This window comes from Megalops cyprinoides, chromosome 14 (assembly GCF_013368585.1).
Source record: "Megalops cyprinoides isolate fMegCyp1 chromosome 14, fMegCyp1.pri, whole genome shotgun sequence".
Classification (NCBI taxonomy): Eukaryota; Metazoa; Chordata; class Actinopteri; order Elopiformes; family Megalopidae; genus Megalops; species Megalops cyprinoides.
The window spans coordinates 28,392,478-28,409,702 of record NC_050596.1 but is presented as its reverse complement, the minus strand read 5'-3'; the positions used below and the strand labels follow the sequence as shown (position 1 = coordinate 28,409,702).

At 48.3% G+C, this 17,225-nt stretch overlaps 1 protein-coding gene across 1 annotated transcript in view; it reads right to left on the bottom strand.

The window, feature by feature from the left end:
- The window catches only part of ubr3 (ubiquitin protein ligase E3 component n-recognin 3), a 58,329-nt gene that overhangs the window by 27,974 nt on the left and 13,130 nt on the right, over positions 1–17,225 (bottom strand). Inside the window, exons 19-26 of the mRNA XM_036544899.1 lie at positions 17,022–17,118; positions 15,384–15,525; positions 14,836–14,940; positions 13,160–13,330; positions 10,326–10,798; positions 7,887–7,975; positions 1,255–1,404; positions 26–159 (exon numbers count right to left, since the gene is read on the bottom strand). Of these exons, the coding sequence (XP_036400792.1) occupies positions 26–159; positions 1,255–1,404; positions 7,887–7,975; positions 10,326–10,798; positions 13,160–13,330; positions 14,836–14,940; positions 15,384–15,525; positions 17,022–17,118 (1,361 nt within the window). The remainder of the gene's footprint in view (positions 1–25; positions 160–1,254; positions 1,405–7,886; positions 7,976–10,325; positions 10,799–13,159; positions 13,331–14,835; positions 14,941–15,383; positions 15,526–17,021; positions 17,119–17,225) is intronic.

Sequence of the window (17,225 nt, the reverse complement as noted above, 5' to 3'; positions counted from 1 at the left end):
AGGGGGGGGGGGCGGCGGCACCTACGTCCTTGAAGAAGCGCTGCAGGAGGGCGAGCCTGACGTCGTGGGTGGCTCCGCACGTGTCCGCCGGGTAGATGCGCTCCTCGTCGCTGGTGGGCAGCTTCTTCGCCTGGGCGCTCCGGCACCGGTGTCCGAGCACTGCAACACATGACAGAGCGACAGCGCCGCTCAGGGACTGACAGACGTATGCTAATGGGCCGTCAACAGCGTTGCTTACGGCACGCCATAATATTTACATAAAATAACCAAGTACGGTGGCTTTTTTTGTGGTGAGCATAAATCATGTTTAACCCTGCGCAGAGTCATTACCCAGATGTTCTCTCCTTTCCCATCAAAAGGGGGGGGGGGGGCTGATGACTGATAAATTAGAAATAAAAATGACAGCTAATCTCCCCTATCATCTCTGTAATCAGAACAGCAGGTAACGCAGGAAAAAAAAACTGCCTCCTCAAACAAACCTCGATTTATCGTGAGGGGACAACGGTGAAGTGAAAAAAGCAAAGCGTGAAGCAAACCCTAACCAAAGCCCCGTCGTGTATGGTAATGCTTAATAATGCTTATTCTATTTCTCTTTCAACTGACAACAGGTTTTCGTTTTTCACACCGTTTTTGGCAGGAGGCAGATCAATATCAGTTAAAAGGGCAGAGCTGAGAAGAGCTTTTCGGCCTACGCTACAAGTTTGCCACCGTATTTTAAACAGCACACTCCCCACAGATGAACATTACCCAACACGTTACTAATGAAATGGAGTATTTATTTTTTCAGACAGTAAGGATCCCCCCCGGTGTCCTCAGAGCGCCTGTAAGCGCTGCTCCCTTTCACAGGCAGCCTATGAGGCCCCAGCCCAGGGACAAACACGAATGACAAATGAACCAATTAAAAGCATGGCATGCCTGCCCATTAGAATGAGCTATTCAATAAGGTGCAGTTAAGTTGCCATGAATAAATGGCTGGGTTTAATAGGCAGGGAGCATGTGGGAGCGGAGCGGAGTCAGATGTTTCCGGAGATACCGTTAACGACACACTCCGCGGGCCCCGCTAAATTCAGAGCCGTCTTGCCGTTGTGTTTGTTTGTTTCGTCTGAGTGGCGCGCGGGAGGCAGGCGGCCAAGGTGACACCAGCGCGGGGGCAGACGTGACTGTTCAGGGCCATTAACCCGCGTCTGTCACTCGCGAGGGTGACAGCGGGGACTGGGGGGGGGTGAGGGGGTGGGGAGTGTGGGGAGGTCTTACCTGAGGAGGCCTGGAGCAGAACCACCAGGCCCGTGGGCCGCTCGTCGGTGGACGGCCCGCTCTGCCCGCAGATCACGCAGTCGTACAGAACCTCCGACTCCGGCACCTCGGCCACGCCCAGGTCCATGGCCACGTCGGCCTCCGGGGACTCTGCCCAACACAACACCACGGCAACAGTCAGGGCTCGTTACAGACGGGCAGCCGTATCCGAATGGACAGTTACGAGTTCATTCTCGCCGCAGCAGGCCTGTCTGTTCAGGCCGGTCCGCCTACGCTGACAGCACCGCCCCCCCTTCCCCCTCCCATCAGCACATCTCAGGGTGAGCCCACCAAGCTGTCTCTGTCCATTCGCAGATAAAATAAAAGTCCCTCCTTTTTTCTCCTCCTGAAAAAAAGGCCCCTTGGATGAAGAATGGGCGCCTCCCTGACAGAAAAACGTTACTGCTGACGGCACGCTTTTCATCCTAAAAAACTGATATTGCAGAGGATTCCACTGTTTTTTTGGGTCTGATGTGCTGAGAGCGGCAGTTAAAATGACCTTCTAAAAAATCAGCGGGCCCGTTGTCTCGGAGACAGTGCGGACAGGCGGAGAGAAAAAGCAGGCCGGGGAGAATTGTAAACACCCACCAATGGCAGGCTGAAAAGAATGAAGTGCTTTTTTATTTTTGCATTAAGGAGAGAAGTAGGAGTTTTAAGGATGCGCGGTCTGCCCCTCTCCTTTTATGTTTAAAGCCTCTAAGAATGAGCACTGTGCGGGCCATTTCAATTCTCAAGATCCGCTTTGATTTCTATGCAATTTGTTCGTAAGTGGAGCATCCATTTTCATTATGAAAGTAATGATAACAGCAGATGCTATTTCAGTAGCGTGGGGGGTGGTGGTGGGGGGGGGGGGGCAGTACAGTAATTATTATATCTCCTGCCTCTATTCCAAGCCTCCATATATTTTTGAATTTCCACCATTCCTTTCAAAGCAGATACCAACACCTGGAGAACCAGCCGAAATAGCATCAAAATAAAATATCTGTTCAATCAGAATTACCTATGTTCTGTATGTGTCGTATTCTCAGTCAAATTATTCAAATGTCTCTCCTTCAGCCTTTTTTGAATTAGCAGACAAATAGGGAATAATAGACGTTTGGATGTGGAGGGTTGGAGGGTTTGGCTAGCCATGTGTAAAAAAACAAACATCAGGGGGGTAATGTGGTGTGAAACGCCTTCACAAGAGGGAGGGGTACAATGCCATTAGAGCAGGGCACTGGCAGAAACACGCATTCAGAGGAAAAATTTACTGAGAGACTCTTGTAATCAGTCTTATAAGGGGGGGAATGTCTACTGTGTCATTAAAAAAATGCTGAACAGCTTAGCGGTGTAAATCCTAGCATTTTTTTCATTAGTGTCTGATGTAGGTACATTTGTTTCCGTCGGACAACTAAAAACAGGTAGGGTATTGGCCAAACACAGACGTATCCGCTGAACTGATCAGCGTGCGGTGGCAGCGTATAGCTCTGAAGGTTGCCCATTCATCACAGCGGTGACTCTGTGGTAGTGGGTCTTGTGTTGAACGCACTGGAAATAGCCAGGGTACATGTTCACGGTCAGACTTGTAAACTCCTGTGGACATCCTTCAGTTCACATCAGTCCAGCCCGGGCCCCAGGGGCAAAGCGCAGTTTTGTGTAACGAATATAAAAATAAACTTAGCCCTTACTGCGGGAATGGAGCCTTCAGAAACGTGTGAATAGACGCTTAATATATTCTAACGGGCTGTAGATCCTTTGAAGGACACTAGGTACGTGAACCGTACTGCTTTATTAGGGTGTAACGGATGATCAGTGAGTACTAAGCAACCGAAAAAGATGAATGGCAGCCAGTAAGATGCAGTTAGAGAGGTGTGTCCCGTGGACGAGAGGGGTCCGCAACTGAACAGGACAGCAGATTCTGCTGTGCTGTGCACATTCTGCTGTGCTTTCCGGTGCTGTGCAATGTACTCAGCCAACGCCATTCAGGCTTCTATATCTGGAAGGAATTGAGAAATTGACAATTACAAGCAGGGGCTGAGTAAACGCGAAGGGTACCTGAAGGGTGGGTTCTGAGAGCGCGGTGACGTTTTGTTTTGCATTAAATCACATCTCACGCACGAACCTCTCAGAGAATACAGCGGCAAACCCATCACATGCCACATGTCACTATGGCAACCGCAGCCGTAGCTCCTGGCATATGGAACACACAGGACTCGTAACCCCCCTCAGTGGAGAAAGGAAGAATGCGTCCATTTCAGGAGTGCCTCATGATAGCAGTTTGGCTTCCTATAATTAGCTTGCTATAATAGCCCAACTCCTCACCTACACAAAGGACATTCAATTGTTGAAAATGTCAGTCACAGTTCTGTGTTTGGAGCTAATATCCTTAGAAAATGTTTGCAGTTAAACAGACAAAGGCCTCTTTCCCATTCTGTGGCCACCTGCATTAGTTTAGAATGGCCACACTGGAAATGTATGTTTGCCCCCACTGTAACAAAGAAAATAGATTCATTTATGCCCAGCTGCTGGTGTGAGACAAGACAAATATTTTACTAGCAAAATAACCCATGACAAGTTCCATCCTCACTGCTGCTTTCAACCCTTAAAGAGCAAGAGACGATTGACATTCAACTTTTTGTCACGTGACATAACAATGACACCAGAGCTTTCACATTGTTCTCCACCAAAGCACAAACAACTAGAGAACACCATATGGGAGAGGAGGGCAGATGCCACAACCTGGAGGTAATGCTGTCTGTGCGGTTTTGGCGTAAACGTTCGGCTGTCGAGAAGAATGGAACATGGCTTTACAGCGCCAATGTCCTTACAATAGTCAGCCTCTCGTGTGTGGGCCAAGGAGAAAGCAGTACCGGTTTCTGATTGGATGGGGGGTGAGGCACAGAGAGTTTCATGGGGGTTACATCAGCAGCGTTTCTTCCAGTGAGCATGCACTCACACACACACACACACTCACACAGGCACTGACTCACACTCACACACACACACACACATACACACACACAATGTGTAACCGGACAACCCACACCGCCCACTTTTCTGTGTGCCCTGGAAAATTACTCTGATATTTTTTTCTTTTTCCTTTTTTTGGGTGGGGGGTGAGAGAAAGAGAGGAACAGATTTGTTCTGGCATTACCGATTTACTGATCGCCGGCTCTGAGCTCGCCGCATCCCCGTGACTGACACGGGCGCCGCGGATTAATTACTTTCGTGAAATTAGTTTTAAATGTTAAAGACCGTGTTCAATTCTAAGTGTAAATATTGAGGAGAAATGTCAGCCCGTGTTGGAATTGATTTATTGCTGGAGGTCAGATATGATCTCCGGGGGAGGTCGCTCCTCCAAAGGCAAAGGAAAACAGTTTACATTAGAAAGTCAATGTAACAGCTCTGGCCCCCCGGGCGTCCCGGAGAACAGGGCCACACAGAGCAAGCAGGTCTAATCTGCAGCGCGAGGCTGGGGTGCCGAACAGGGGCCCTGCTGTAGCTACACCGCCGCTGCACAGAACAAGGTGACTTTTGCATCAACGCGCCTCATATTCCGCGCTGCAGACACACATCCAGGCCACACGCGGCTTGCATTTCACATATTTTCCCCTCGTACAGCTGGACGTGTGCTTCATCCTAAACCAGCTGCAGTGCCTCGCTTGAGGATACGACGGCTAGCACCCGTCTGGGATTTGAACCGGCAGCCTTGGAGTCCTGTTCCCCCTGTGCTACATCACCTCAGGCTTTGCACTGTTAAAAAGTTCATTCAGAAAGGTTAATTAGACTGCATATTTGCATGAGAGCAGCACTGAATGATATGTTATGCACAGATTAACAAAAACCCACAGAGAAATTCACCGCAGCTATGAAGTTCGATTTAATGGTGCATTCTAGCAATGTGGCAACGCTCAAGGTGTTCTTACACATAGGAAAGACCACACGTGCATACAGCCGTGGTAGAATTTACTGCAAGACCATCTTTCAAAGCGTTTTAATTGCTGCGAGTCAAATAAAAGATCGTATCAAACGTGCACAAATTAAATCGTCAATGCCTTTTTCTACAGAAAAGTGATGACGAAATCTTCAAAGAGCTTCAATGCAAATACCACAGTTAATTTCTTTGAGCAGGAAAGATTGTGAGCTTCTGAAGCCAGGTAGCATCAGAGTGGTAGTGGCCTACAACACAGTAATCAATTAGGTTTCATCCGTTAACCACAAAAAGCTGCTTATGTTAAAAAGTCTTTTTCAGACTTCCAAATTTTGGCATGTCAGTGCGATCGATCACTGGAAAACAAAATGCGGTAAAACGCGGTAATATTTTTGAGGAGAGGAAGAAGCCCCACCCCATGTAGCTGTCAATAACAACTCTGTTTATCAGGATAAACATGATTATGATCAGTATGGAAGGATCCTTGGAATAAAAAAAAAAAAAAATTAGCCTGAAGTTCTTTTCATTCCCAGAATTAATGCCACTAAAGCCATTCTGCTTTCGGACTCAGAGCAAATCGGCGTACAAACACAGGTTTGCCAAACACAGAAGGCCTGGATCTAGCCAAGACTAATAAAAAGATACTCAGCTACAGTATATGAGGAAGTCTCTTCCACAATAATTACAGCAAAAGCAGGATCGAGAAAGACATGAGGGAGGTCTTGCATTAGAACTAACGGACAGTGTGCCATTTCCCAGAGAAATCTGGCCTCCACCTGTGGTTATATTTCTGTGTGGCGTGACTTGCCCTGGGTATTAACGAGCACAGGGAGATTTATGTTTGAACAGATGCTCTTCCTATCTCACCAATTTGCCCTGTTAAAATTCCAGAGCAAATATTTATATGCTCGGTGACCTTTGATTCAATTTGTGAAGCAACCGTAGTTAGCGCACACGGCGGGATCATTCTTTACACCGATAAGCTCCTACAGGAAGGTCTAATCCATAAAATAACCGCAAGTCGAATGCGGGCAGCGACACCTCCGAAAGAACAGGGAACATCACAGTGGGGAGCCAAAAAAAGACAGACAATAAGCTGCAAAAACTGGGGACTTTTCCCATACATGCACAAATTATGAATCTATAAAGCCTTTGCCATTTGAATGTCTTGAGATTATCACGATTAAAGCTAGGGTTGTAAAAAATGAGCTTCCTTTCCGGCATAGTAACAGATTGAATTCAATTGCCTTGAATGTCAATAATGCGAAAATAATCCAAGCGTGGTTACGCATTTTTCTGACTCACGTTTATATAACAGGCAGCGAGGGTGAGCCCGCTTATATCTCACCCAAAAGACACGGGGAGGTTTTTTTCCATTTTCTCTGTGAGAATTCCACGGCTGCGCTCGACATAACCTCTAACTTCCCGATCGTGGGCGACATTTTTCATTCGCTAACCACCGTGTGTCAAGGCAGCCCCCCGTGAGTCCGCCCAGCTATTAGCGGTTTGATCCGGTTCGCCCCGAGCCGGTATGGGGGCCCCTCGCGGGACCACTTCAGACTAATTTCCTCTCCTAACAGGGCTGGAGAGATGAAGGGAGCACGGAAGCGCATGTCACCTTGCTTTATAAAAAACGGGGGGGGGGAATCGGACGTGTTTTTGTGTGCGTCGTTTTTTGCCTGCAGGTCTCCTGCTTCAAGGACTCGTCCGAGTTTGCGGCGTCCTCGTTGCGAGGGGGCGTTTGCGTCGTTTGGCGGTGAATTACGCAACAACGTGCGCGGAGAGAGAGAGAGAGGTGTAACGGGGAGTGTGCTGCACCGTGGCACGCCGCATTGGCCCCCACATCGCATGTGCTCAGAGTCTTCATTAGCAAAGGCCCGTCCACAGCCAGGGCGTAAATTGAGCCAGGGCCCAAAAACCCTGCAGGTGTGAGGGAACAGGGCTAGCTACTGTACCCCACAGACCCCAACAAAGATGGACCCATAATACTGAGCTGGTACTAAAGTCAAACTAACCTAACCTGGAAAGGTACTGTGCTTTTTGGATTCAGCTGAGACACAGTGTAAAACCCATAATATTGAGCTGGTACTAACGTCATTCGTCAATCTAACCTAACCTGGAAAGGTACTGCACTTTTTGGATTGAGCTCAGACACAGTGTACAATTTAACGGCTGCAACCTCCTGTGTTTCCAAGTGTTACACAATCCACAGAGCGTGGCATAAACGGGCATCGAGCAAGTGTCTTAAGTGCTTAACGGTTCCTTACGTGCAATTAGCACTGCATTAGGGGGAAGGTGCAGAGATGAGCTCTGAGTGTTTGCTAACACGCCGTTTCTCCATCAGAAGCTATTTTAAGAGCCATCTGCATAATGCCCTTTACAAAAGCTTTGTTGATCATACTCTTACTGCATCAATCCCAAATGAAGCAAAATGCCGCTTTTGTTCTGCAGAGTAAGTGGGCGCCAAATGTGATCCTTGCACACGGGCCTCTACAGTTTTAGGAAAGGGAACGCAATTAAACATCTCACACTCTGTAGCAATTCCTTTGTTACAGGCATTACAGGCAAATTTTGGGTTAAGGGTTCAACAGCAGGGCCACATTGGGGAATCAAACCTGCAACCTTTGCGGATACAAGCCATGCTCCTTACCACTACGCCACATGGCCGTTTGATTGCACTCACCCACATCCATGGCCGTTTCCATGAAACTCTTCTGTCTGGAGGCAAATTCAGCCAGCAGCTTCTGCTGTCTTTCTCTGGCCTTCTGCCGCCTGAAAAAAAAAAAAATCACACAGACGAGGAACACACCGTCACAGACCCACCGAGCGAAGGCCTGTTTTCAGAGATCAGTTTAAGGACAGCAAAAAATTAGTGAGACCTTTCTCTTTTTAAACTAATCACACAACCCTCTGAGGATTCATGTTGGCAAGCCATCGCTTCCTCGTAATTCAGGAGCCTGTCCGTGGGAACTGACAACTCAAAGACACATTGAGCTGTGCGATTAGTCTGACAGATTGACTGACTGCAGTTCAGTCACGCTTGAAATCACTGTGAGAGCATTGATCAGTTTGATCCAATATCCACAAAGGCATTATTTAAGGGTGTGTCACAGTCCAAGATATCAGATTATAAACTAATTTACCACATTTGATGTGAAATATGGCAATCAAGGTTTAATGGCTGAAGAAGCACATAAGGGCCATTTTAATGACTATTTTTCATGGATACAAATAGAACTAAAAAGTCAATGACACATAAAAATGTTGGAAATGAGTGGTGCTAATCAATAGGACACTGAGCACACATTTGCTTTACGACAAGGCAGATGAAAGAAATTTACTTCTTAAAGGAGTCACTGACGTCACAAATATTTTAGCAGAATATCACCAGTGAGACTGGTTTCGCAACAGTCCTTGAAAAAAGATACCCCCTCCTCTCCCCCGAAAGCGTTAACCCACAAAATCATCTCCATGGCAACGGCTGGGTGCGGGTGTGAAGGCGCTCGCATGGAGGGGAGACAGAGAGAGAGAGAGAGAATATTGAGAGAAAGGGGTGGTTTCAGACGGCTGAGGACTGAACGCCGCCCGCCGACCGTGGCGAGGCGATTAGGCAGCATCCCTCCCTCTACGGCACATTACCGTTCCGAGACAATCACCGTCAATGTCACCCGGCGCTCGCCGCGGCTCCGGTGCTCCCGCGAGTTGCGGCTCTGTCACGTTTCGGCCGCGTTTACAGGCTCCCCCGTTTCGCCTGTCCGTTTCACGCCGGGAACGCTTCTGCGTCCAGGCTGTACGCGCCGTCTGTGACATCACGCACCCAAATCACGAGATCACCTTGAATGTTTAATTGCTTGTTTCCACTTCTAGTCTAAAGATACATTATTTGTTTAGGAGAAACCGTTACACAGCATATATTTTGTTCGTATTAACCGTTTTCAAAGCCATTTCAGGTTAAGCGCTTGGCTAAGGGGTTCAACAGCAGGCCTCCAATGAGGAGCGGATCCATCAGCCTCCAAGTTTAAGGCCCAGTTCCTTTATAACCATGTCACTCATGTCAACATGAGCACAAACAGAGTCAGAAATAAACTGCTAACGGAGCGCTACATCGCATGCTGCTTGTTTATCACGGCACACGCAGTGCCTCCGGCCAATCAGAGCGACGGCTCCCGGTCGGCACATGATTGGCTGAGGCAGGGCCTGGCCCCGGCACTGACTTCCTAGGAGCCGGGGCTGCCGGTAAATAGAGACCCCTAATAGGAAGACGCAAACAAATGCTGACAGGAGCGGCAGGGCTCGGTAATCCCCGCTGACAGCTCCAGGGGCCGGAGACGCCGCGGCTGAGAGACCCTCCCCGGGATCTGCCGGACGGCCGTCACCGTGGCAACCACCCTTCCGGGGAGCGGGGGGGTGGGGTGGGGGAGATGCCACTTTTGTCTTTGTCTGCGGGTCGAGTCAACCCAAAAATAGGTCATCATGGAGAGCTTATAGCCCTTTCCATCTTCATTAGCGCCGGGCGGAGGCCTGGAAACAATAGCCTGGTGCAGAGAGAGAGCGTAGGCGAGCGGCATTCCTGCACTGGACCGGATTCGTCTTCATTTCAGCCTGTCAGAGGGGGCCCTGCTGGCAGCGAACGCGCTCTCAGAATATAAAACGCCGTTTCTCATACCGCGCCTCGCTCCCGATCAGGGCCTCCGCGTCCCAGCAGTGACTGATCGCCACGCGTAACACCGCTTTAGATGCAATATCCTTTTATGTTTATTGTTTTTGAGATAACAATAACATTTCTATTCATTTCTGTCAAGTAGCAACATAGTTCACGGGAGTCATTAATCCTGTGGCAGAGGAGATGCTTGGGTTAGGGGCAGACGCAGTTTTTATATAGCGTTTGCTTTTTTTACACTGCCATTAATCACATGTGAAAAGTGGGGGGAAAAAAAACAATGTCTACAGTCCGGGAATAGAGCAGACTCATCGCCCTGACTGGAAACATTAGTAAACTGCGTTCTGAAAGACGGCTTGAGCTTGTGAGGCCTACTGAAAACAGCCTGGCTTTGGCGGGCGTGAGCGTTGGCGTGTATGGTAGGTTGCAGGGTCCGCTCCGCGAGGGGGCCGGCCCACTCACCTCTCCTCCTTGTCCATGGTCTTTTTGTCGGCGGGGCTGCTCTTTTTGGGCGGGGCGGGCGGGGAGGCCTCGGCGCAGATCTCCTGGATGCTGCGTCTGCTCTGCCGGCTCCGCGCGGCGGCCTTGGCCAGGATGCGCTCGATGGCGGTGACGCCATCGCCGTGGGCGTAGCGGGCGGCCGCCGGCTCGTCCAGCCGCTCGGCCGACAGCGAGTTCTGCCGGCCCGACAGCTTGCGGTGCAGCTTGATGAGTAGGGAGAGCATGCTCTTGCGCACCTCCAGGACCTCGGTCGCCGGGGAGGACGGCGCCCCGCCCCCTGGCAGGGCCCAGCGGGACGGCGGGCGCTTGTGCCGCGCCCCCGTCCCTGTCCCGGCCCCTGACTGGCCCGCCTCGCCGCTGCTGCGGTTGATGATCTCCTGGAACTTCCTCCGGCGCTCCGCCACCAGGCTGAACACCTGCGCCTCCCGCAGATTCTGCCAATGAGAAAGGAAAGAGCGGAGTCAGAGAGCAGGAAAGCGCTGCCACTGAGGTCTGCATTAACCAGCATGTACAGCTCACTTCCTATATACACACAGAAAACGCTATGGAGCAAAAACCCAACAGCTGTGTTCAGCCCTGTTTAGATGCACCTAAATCACCTCTAGTCTATCTTTCGCATAGTACACGAGATGGATGAGACTGGAGCGCAGTCTTCTGGCAAATGGTCCCTAAATGTCAAAAAGTGAACCCCAGTGAAAGTGTTTAGTTGGCCGTATCGAGCGCACAATAAGTCGATAGCCCTTACAAGACTGGCTGGCACATGCACTGCGCACTGTGTGGGATTTATTTCTCCACAGACAACAGTAACTGCCTTCTCAGCTGAGTGTAAATGAGGCTGGCTTTGCCTGGAGACGAGGCCGGGCTCTTCTGCATTGTGGATTTGCCAGCTCCCGGCTGCCAATGCTCTTAAGTGACAGAAACAGGATCAATGTCCCTTGTCAGCTGGTTACTTCTCTGTGCATGAAGTGAGCACAGCTACATATTATTTCGTACTCGTCAAACTAGCATCTAACTCCAGCCCACTCTCACTCCAGTCTATAGAATATGCAGACATGGCAGCCGAGAGCTGCCGAAATTCAATGAATATACTTAGTCATGCGTGATGAGATATTGTCTTTTTTTCCCCTGAGTTTACGGTCATGCACCGCTGAGGATTCAGAAATAATTCATCCCAACATAAAGAGAGAAAATGTCTGCCAGTTGCATTCATTTACCGTTTTGAAAATGTTCCCTGATCCTCATAATAGATTTGGCAATGATGTACACTGACAAATCTCTGAAACATCAGTGAACGTCACTTACCAATAAATCACCTTCGAGATTTAAGAACTACTTGTTATAACAGTTCAATATGATCCTTTTAGTGGGACATTAACATTGTTTTAATATACATCTAAACTCCTGTAGAGAGTAATGGCTGTAGGGTAATCAAGGGTCCAGGAATGGTTAATGGCTACTTAACCCATGAGGCTTTACAGTATGTTATTTCTTATTCCAGGAGTCATTAGCAAAAAAATATTAATCAACCCCAAGAGTAACTTACCAAGGCCACCCAGCAATCACCGTTTTCATTTTAGACACAAACTGGTCGAGGAGAGGAAGCTTCAGGTAACCGGTTTTCAGATGCTGTTGCAAGAACCGTTGTTTACAGCAACAGAGCAGTATTGCAGCTAGCTTGCATGCAGCTCTACGCAGAACACTGCGTTTTACCATGCACCTGTGTCAGTCAATGGGTCCTGCCCCTCTCTCCTGCTCAAGGCTGTACTAAATTAGCAACTTTTTTCCAATTTGATTTGTGAGACTGGCCGCTTCGCCACAACACTTGTTATTGGAGGGTTCGTAGAGTTACTTTCTATGGCGTGTACTTTGCGGAGACAGCCAAGCAATAGTCTACTGTGCTCAGACAATCAGTTGTCTCAGAGCTATGAGTGCTATTGTTGCTTTATTTTTGTAGGAAGTCACAGTGTGGTCTATGTCAACCGGGACTACGAGGACATGAAAGACAAGTGTGAGTGCCTCATTCTGTTTGCCTCTTTATACCCATTTTCTGGGCACAGATACCCATCACGTCAACAGTTCAAGAAATATTTGTCAATCAAATTTACCGTGCCGTTGAAGAACTTGTAACTGGTGTAAACACTTATTGTTAGTAGATAAACCAGACAGCACTTAACTGTACACAGACCAAGGCTGCCACAAACTTCAAATGCACTTCAGTACTGAAATATAAATGCACACACTTGGGGAGGTGGAATACGGAATCCCACTGAACTCAACCAACAAACAGCTGCAGAACACGCCAACAAACCCCTGACCAAGGCATCCAATAATCTCCACATAAACATTAATGCTGAAACGTTCATACGCAGACAGCTACCTCCCGCCAATTCCCAAGCAGGCGTCTGGAACTCTAAGAGACAACAAACAGATGGGCATTCAGGACAGAGGCGCGACCTTTCACCTCTCGATAAAGAAACTCCACCTGCAGTCGAAAGGCAGCCACGATGTGACACGCTCAGTGACACCACAGTGAGGACTTCTTCAGTTAAATAAGAACTGAGAGTGTAAGGTATGTAATACACTATGGACATATCGGTCACATTGCGGGCTGTTACTGAACTCAATCAAATGAAGAAGCAATGTACGTTAGGGTAAAAATATCACTGAATATTATTTGAATCAGGCTGAGCAAGGCTATCTGAACACAGATTTGATTGACTCTGCAGTACAGGAAGTGATGTCATAAGCATGTCCTGTGGCTTGGTTTCCCAGGGTAGCTGACTGAGGTGTCTGACCTGTCCGAAGGTAGAGGCGTCGGAGCTGGTGCTGGGAGGGGTCTCCTTCTTCACCTCAGGGGCCGTCTCAGGCACCTTGACCCTGACAAAGTTGATGACGTGGTGCAGGTTGGACAGAAGGCTGGTGCCAGGGAACCAGCTGTCCTGACAGTGCTCCTCAATTCGAGGGCCCTGGGTCACAGAGACATGCCATGTCAGGGGGGTCAGGGACACAGTGACACAGCCACTTCAAGTACCCAATACAGTCATGTGACCTTGAGTCGCCAGTCCCATATCACCTCAGAAATCCCACCGAGAGAGCCACACAGTTTCAATTCATTTTGACCGCACAAAAACATCATCAGTGCTGAGTGCTACACATGATTTCATTTTATCCTTGACTTGAAGTCACAAGCGGTTGGAAGCCGCTACCATAAAGCTGCTTTGAAGTTTACAAATCTAATTAGGGCTGATAATGGAGAGAGCTGATTTTTTGAGTTAGATTTGTTTGTTCTTGAATATGACCAAAAAAAAAAAAAAAAGACAAAATTATAGCCTGCCTCCAGGCACTCTTACATAACCGAACCACAATCTGAATAACAAATCAGTTATGTAACCGCTACGGCTCGTACTCGCTGCTCACTGCTGAGGACAGACACGATTGAGGTCGAAACACAGAGTACCAATCCTGGAATCATCCGCAGAAAGTTTCACGGGCAATATTAAAACACCCAATCGCAGTTCAGTGTTGGGTGTTGTGGAGGCTCAGCGAGAACTCGCAGGCAGATGTTTAAACTGTCAGCAGAGGGTGTACTGTCTCTAAGCAGCGTCTGATTCTATCTGACAATCAGCACCACGTTCCCGTGCTCAGAAAACGTGTCTGATCATTGTGCTTTAGCCGTTATGCTGCGGAGGCAGAACCGTTGCAGGCTGTACAGAAAATGAAGGTGGGTGGGGTTGCACGTGATGCGTAGATCTGATTGGTGCCTCGCAAATGACAGGTGGGTCTGATTGGTGTATGGAACAGCATGTGTCTCGTGTGGATCGTGAGGTGCGGTCAGAGGGCTGCACCAGCTCCTTGGTGCAGCACAGCACTCCTCAGGGCCCGCAGTGAAGACCTTTCACTCCTCAGAGGGCAGCAAGGAGACAGCGGACTCTCTATAACCATTCCGAACATTACTGCACCCATTCCACGCTCTATAGAGTACTCTCAAAGTGCAGAGTTTAATATGGTGAGCTTGCAAAAGCCATTGAGACTATGTGATGCTGGAGAGAGTCAGAACAGGCTTAAACCCTGAACTCCCCTACTCTTCCCTAAACAGGGTGAAACACCCCATCCTATTTGACTTCAGCATATTTAACAGTGACTGAGGTTCCACAACTGGGGTGGCTGTGTAGCATGGTGGTAAGCAGCAGGGGTCGTAATCAAAAGGTTGCCGGTTCGATTCCCCACTGGGGCACTGTTGCTGTACCCTTGGGCAAGGTACTTAACCCACAAGAGACTCAATAAATAGCCAGCTGTGTAAATGGATAGCATGTAAAAGTTGTATTCTATGTAAGTCGCTCTGGATAAGAGTATCTGCTAAATAACAATAAAGTAATGTAATGTAATGTAACGGGATTCCAGTCCTCATGCCCGCTGTGGAGTCCTGCACACGCAGCGCAGGGCCCTGCAGTGGCGGGCGTGGCCCCCCTACCTCCTCCTCTTTCTCCTCCTGCACCGGGTTGTCCAGGCCCAGCTCGATCAGGTACAGCACCATGCACAGCACGTGCTCCGACATGTTCTGGTGATCCATCGAGATCTGTGGGCGAAACGCTCCAGGTGAGTCCTGACGAAAGCTAAAGCCTTTACCTCCGCTGACCAAAAAAAAACACCAACAAAAATCCCTGCCGCTCAGTATGCGCCTGTTATTCAGACAATTAAAAAGCCTTAGAGCCGAGTCTTAATCCTTCTTTGATGTGCAATTTTGTTTTGTGAATATGCAATTTCAGTGTGTCAAATTGCCAAGCTCGTTCCCCTCAGTCAAGCAAACTGAATTGCAGAAAGTGCTGTATCTACAACAAACCCGAAAGAGAAGAAATCGCTGTATTTTTGGGTCATTTCGAATTTGCCATTTAGATGCGGCACACAAAAATATTACTCTGAAAAAGGAACAGAAATAATTTTGGTAATGAAGTTACAGCGCATCCAACAGGGCACTCTGCTGCAGTCAGATAAAGCGAAACACACCGACACGTGAATCACCTTGTAGAGGAGGGTGAAGATAACGATATGTAATGTCTTGCAGTGCAGCAGCTTGACAAGGCCTCTGTAACAGGGGTGGAGGGGGGTCCTCTCTTTGTAGGGTGGCCACGGATTGCCTGAATGGATCCCAGACTGTTTCAAACTGGGGGGAACAAAAGAGGAGGCTTCGGTTACGCTCTGATCGTTGATACAATGTCATCGAGATAGCGACAAAGGCAATCAAGAGCACCGCATTCTAATCAAGTTCAACTCCAGCAGTCTTGCCTTTGGTTTTCTGGGCTTAGCAAAAGCCCTTTTAAATTACAGCTCTGCAGGACACTTGATTACCTTTTAATTTAGAATATTAAATTACGCTTGTTTTATTTATTTTTTTTGTTTTAACTCATTACTTGCCCAGCCTTACACATAGAATAACTGACGACGGTGTGACTTTTAAGAAGATGCAAATGAGAAAATTGCCGCTTTGTTAAATAATTAACCAAACCAAATATTTTTGTCCAGTTATAGCATGGCAAATGGCTCTGGGGAATAATTTGCTCCATTAGCAATTAAAGGATAATCATGATGTAATATTTAGCCCATCTGACAGGTGATCCATCATATTCTGACCGTGTAAAAAAGCAGCACAAGCCAGCATTCACTGGCTGTAGGGAAAAATGACACTTACAGTACGTTTTCTTCACAACAGCAATTAATGTTGTAATTTCTCTCTTGACACATTACCTACAATTTAGGGGATGCATTAACCCTATTGTTAATAATAAACTCCTAAACCATGCTGCCAATTGTAAGTACCAAGACAAACAGAGCTAATTAAAAATGGTATGATATGAAATATATGCTTGTAGTGAAACTGCTTTGTTGATTTTCTTCTGTTTGGTAGATACTTCAGTGCTCTAGTAGAAAGACAGAAAAAACTCCCACCCAATTACCAGAAATAACAAGAATGCACCCAATAGACAGTAGTAATATTCCTTTACCCCTCAAATGCTTTATCAAGCGAAAACTGCCTGGAGGAAGACATTTCGGCGTGTTCCAGCCAGCTCACATCTCGCACAGATCCACAGGAAATTAACCTTATGCTATCTGCCTCACCCCAACCTCTGCATTTATCTTCAGATGACTCTAGATGCTGTTCAATACGGAGAGACTTCCCTGGCCCATTAGGGGTTAGGCCTGAAATATTGATCACGTTTGACACGGAGCTAATTAGAAGAACCCGTATCGCCATCTCACCCCTACACTTGCACCTGTCCGAGGGCAGGTGTAAACAGCGATTTCCTAAAGATCTCAGGGAAAAACAAGCCCGTCTTATTCGGGCACGTTAGAGCGCATATCTCCGCTCGCTCCCGGTAGCCTCTTTCTTTAAGCATGCTGGGTCTGCATGCAGGAAGATGCTAATCCGCCGTCCCTGCTTTGCGTTTCGTCTTTCTCGGTGTTAAATTCCTCCAAACGGAATGGGATTTTCACGCTCTCCACTGACGTGAGGAGCGAGTGACACGCAGGTTGCGTAAGAGGGACCCTGAGGAGCCAGGAGGAAGAGGAGGTGGCGCTCTTATGCAAAGCGTCAGCAGCTGCAGCGGCGGCAGCTACGTCACGCCCGTCACCAGGAGGCGCTGACGTCACCGCGACACTCACAACGCCGCGTATCTGTCCATCGCCGACTGGACGTCTCTGCGGTACACCGTCCTGAGAATCACCATGATGGGGTCGAACTCCTTCTCCCAAACTTCGGCTGGAAGGCAAAAAGGAAAAAAAAAAAAAAAAACCCTCACACAATAGTAAAGGAGTCATGATTTCCTTAGAGAGAAGCTGGGGTCTGTCCACAGAATGTGGTCAAAG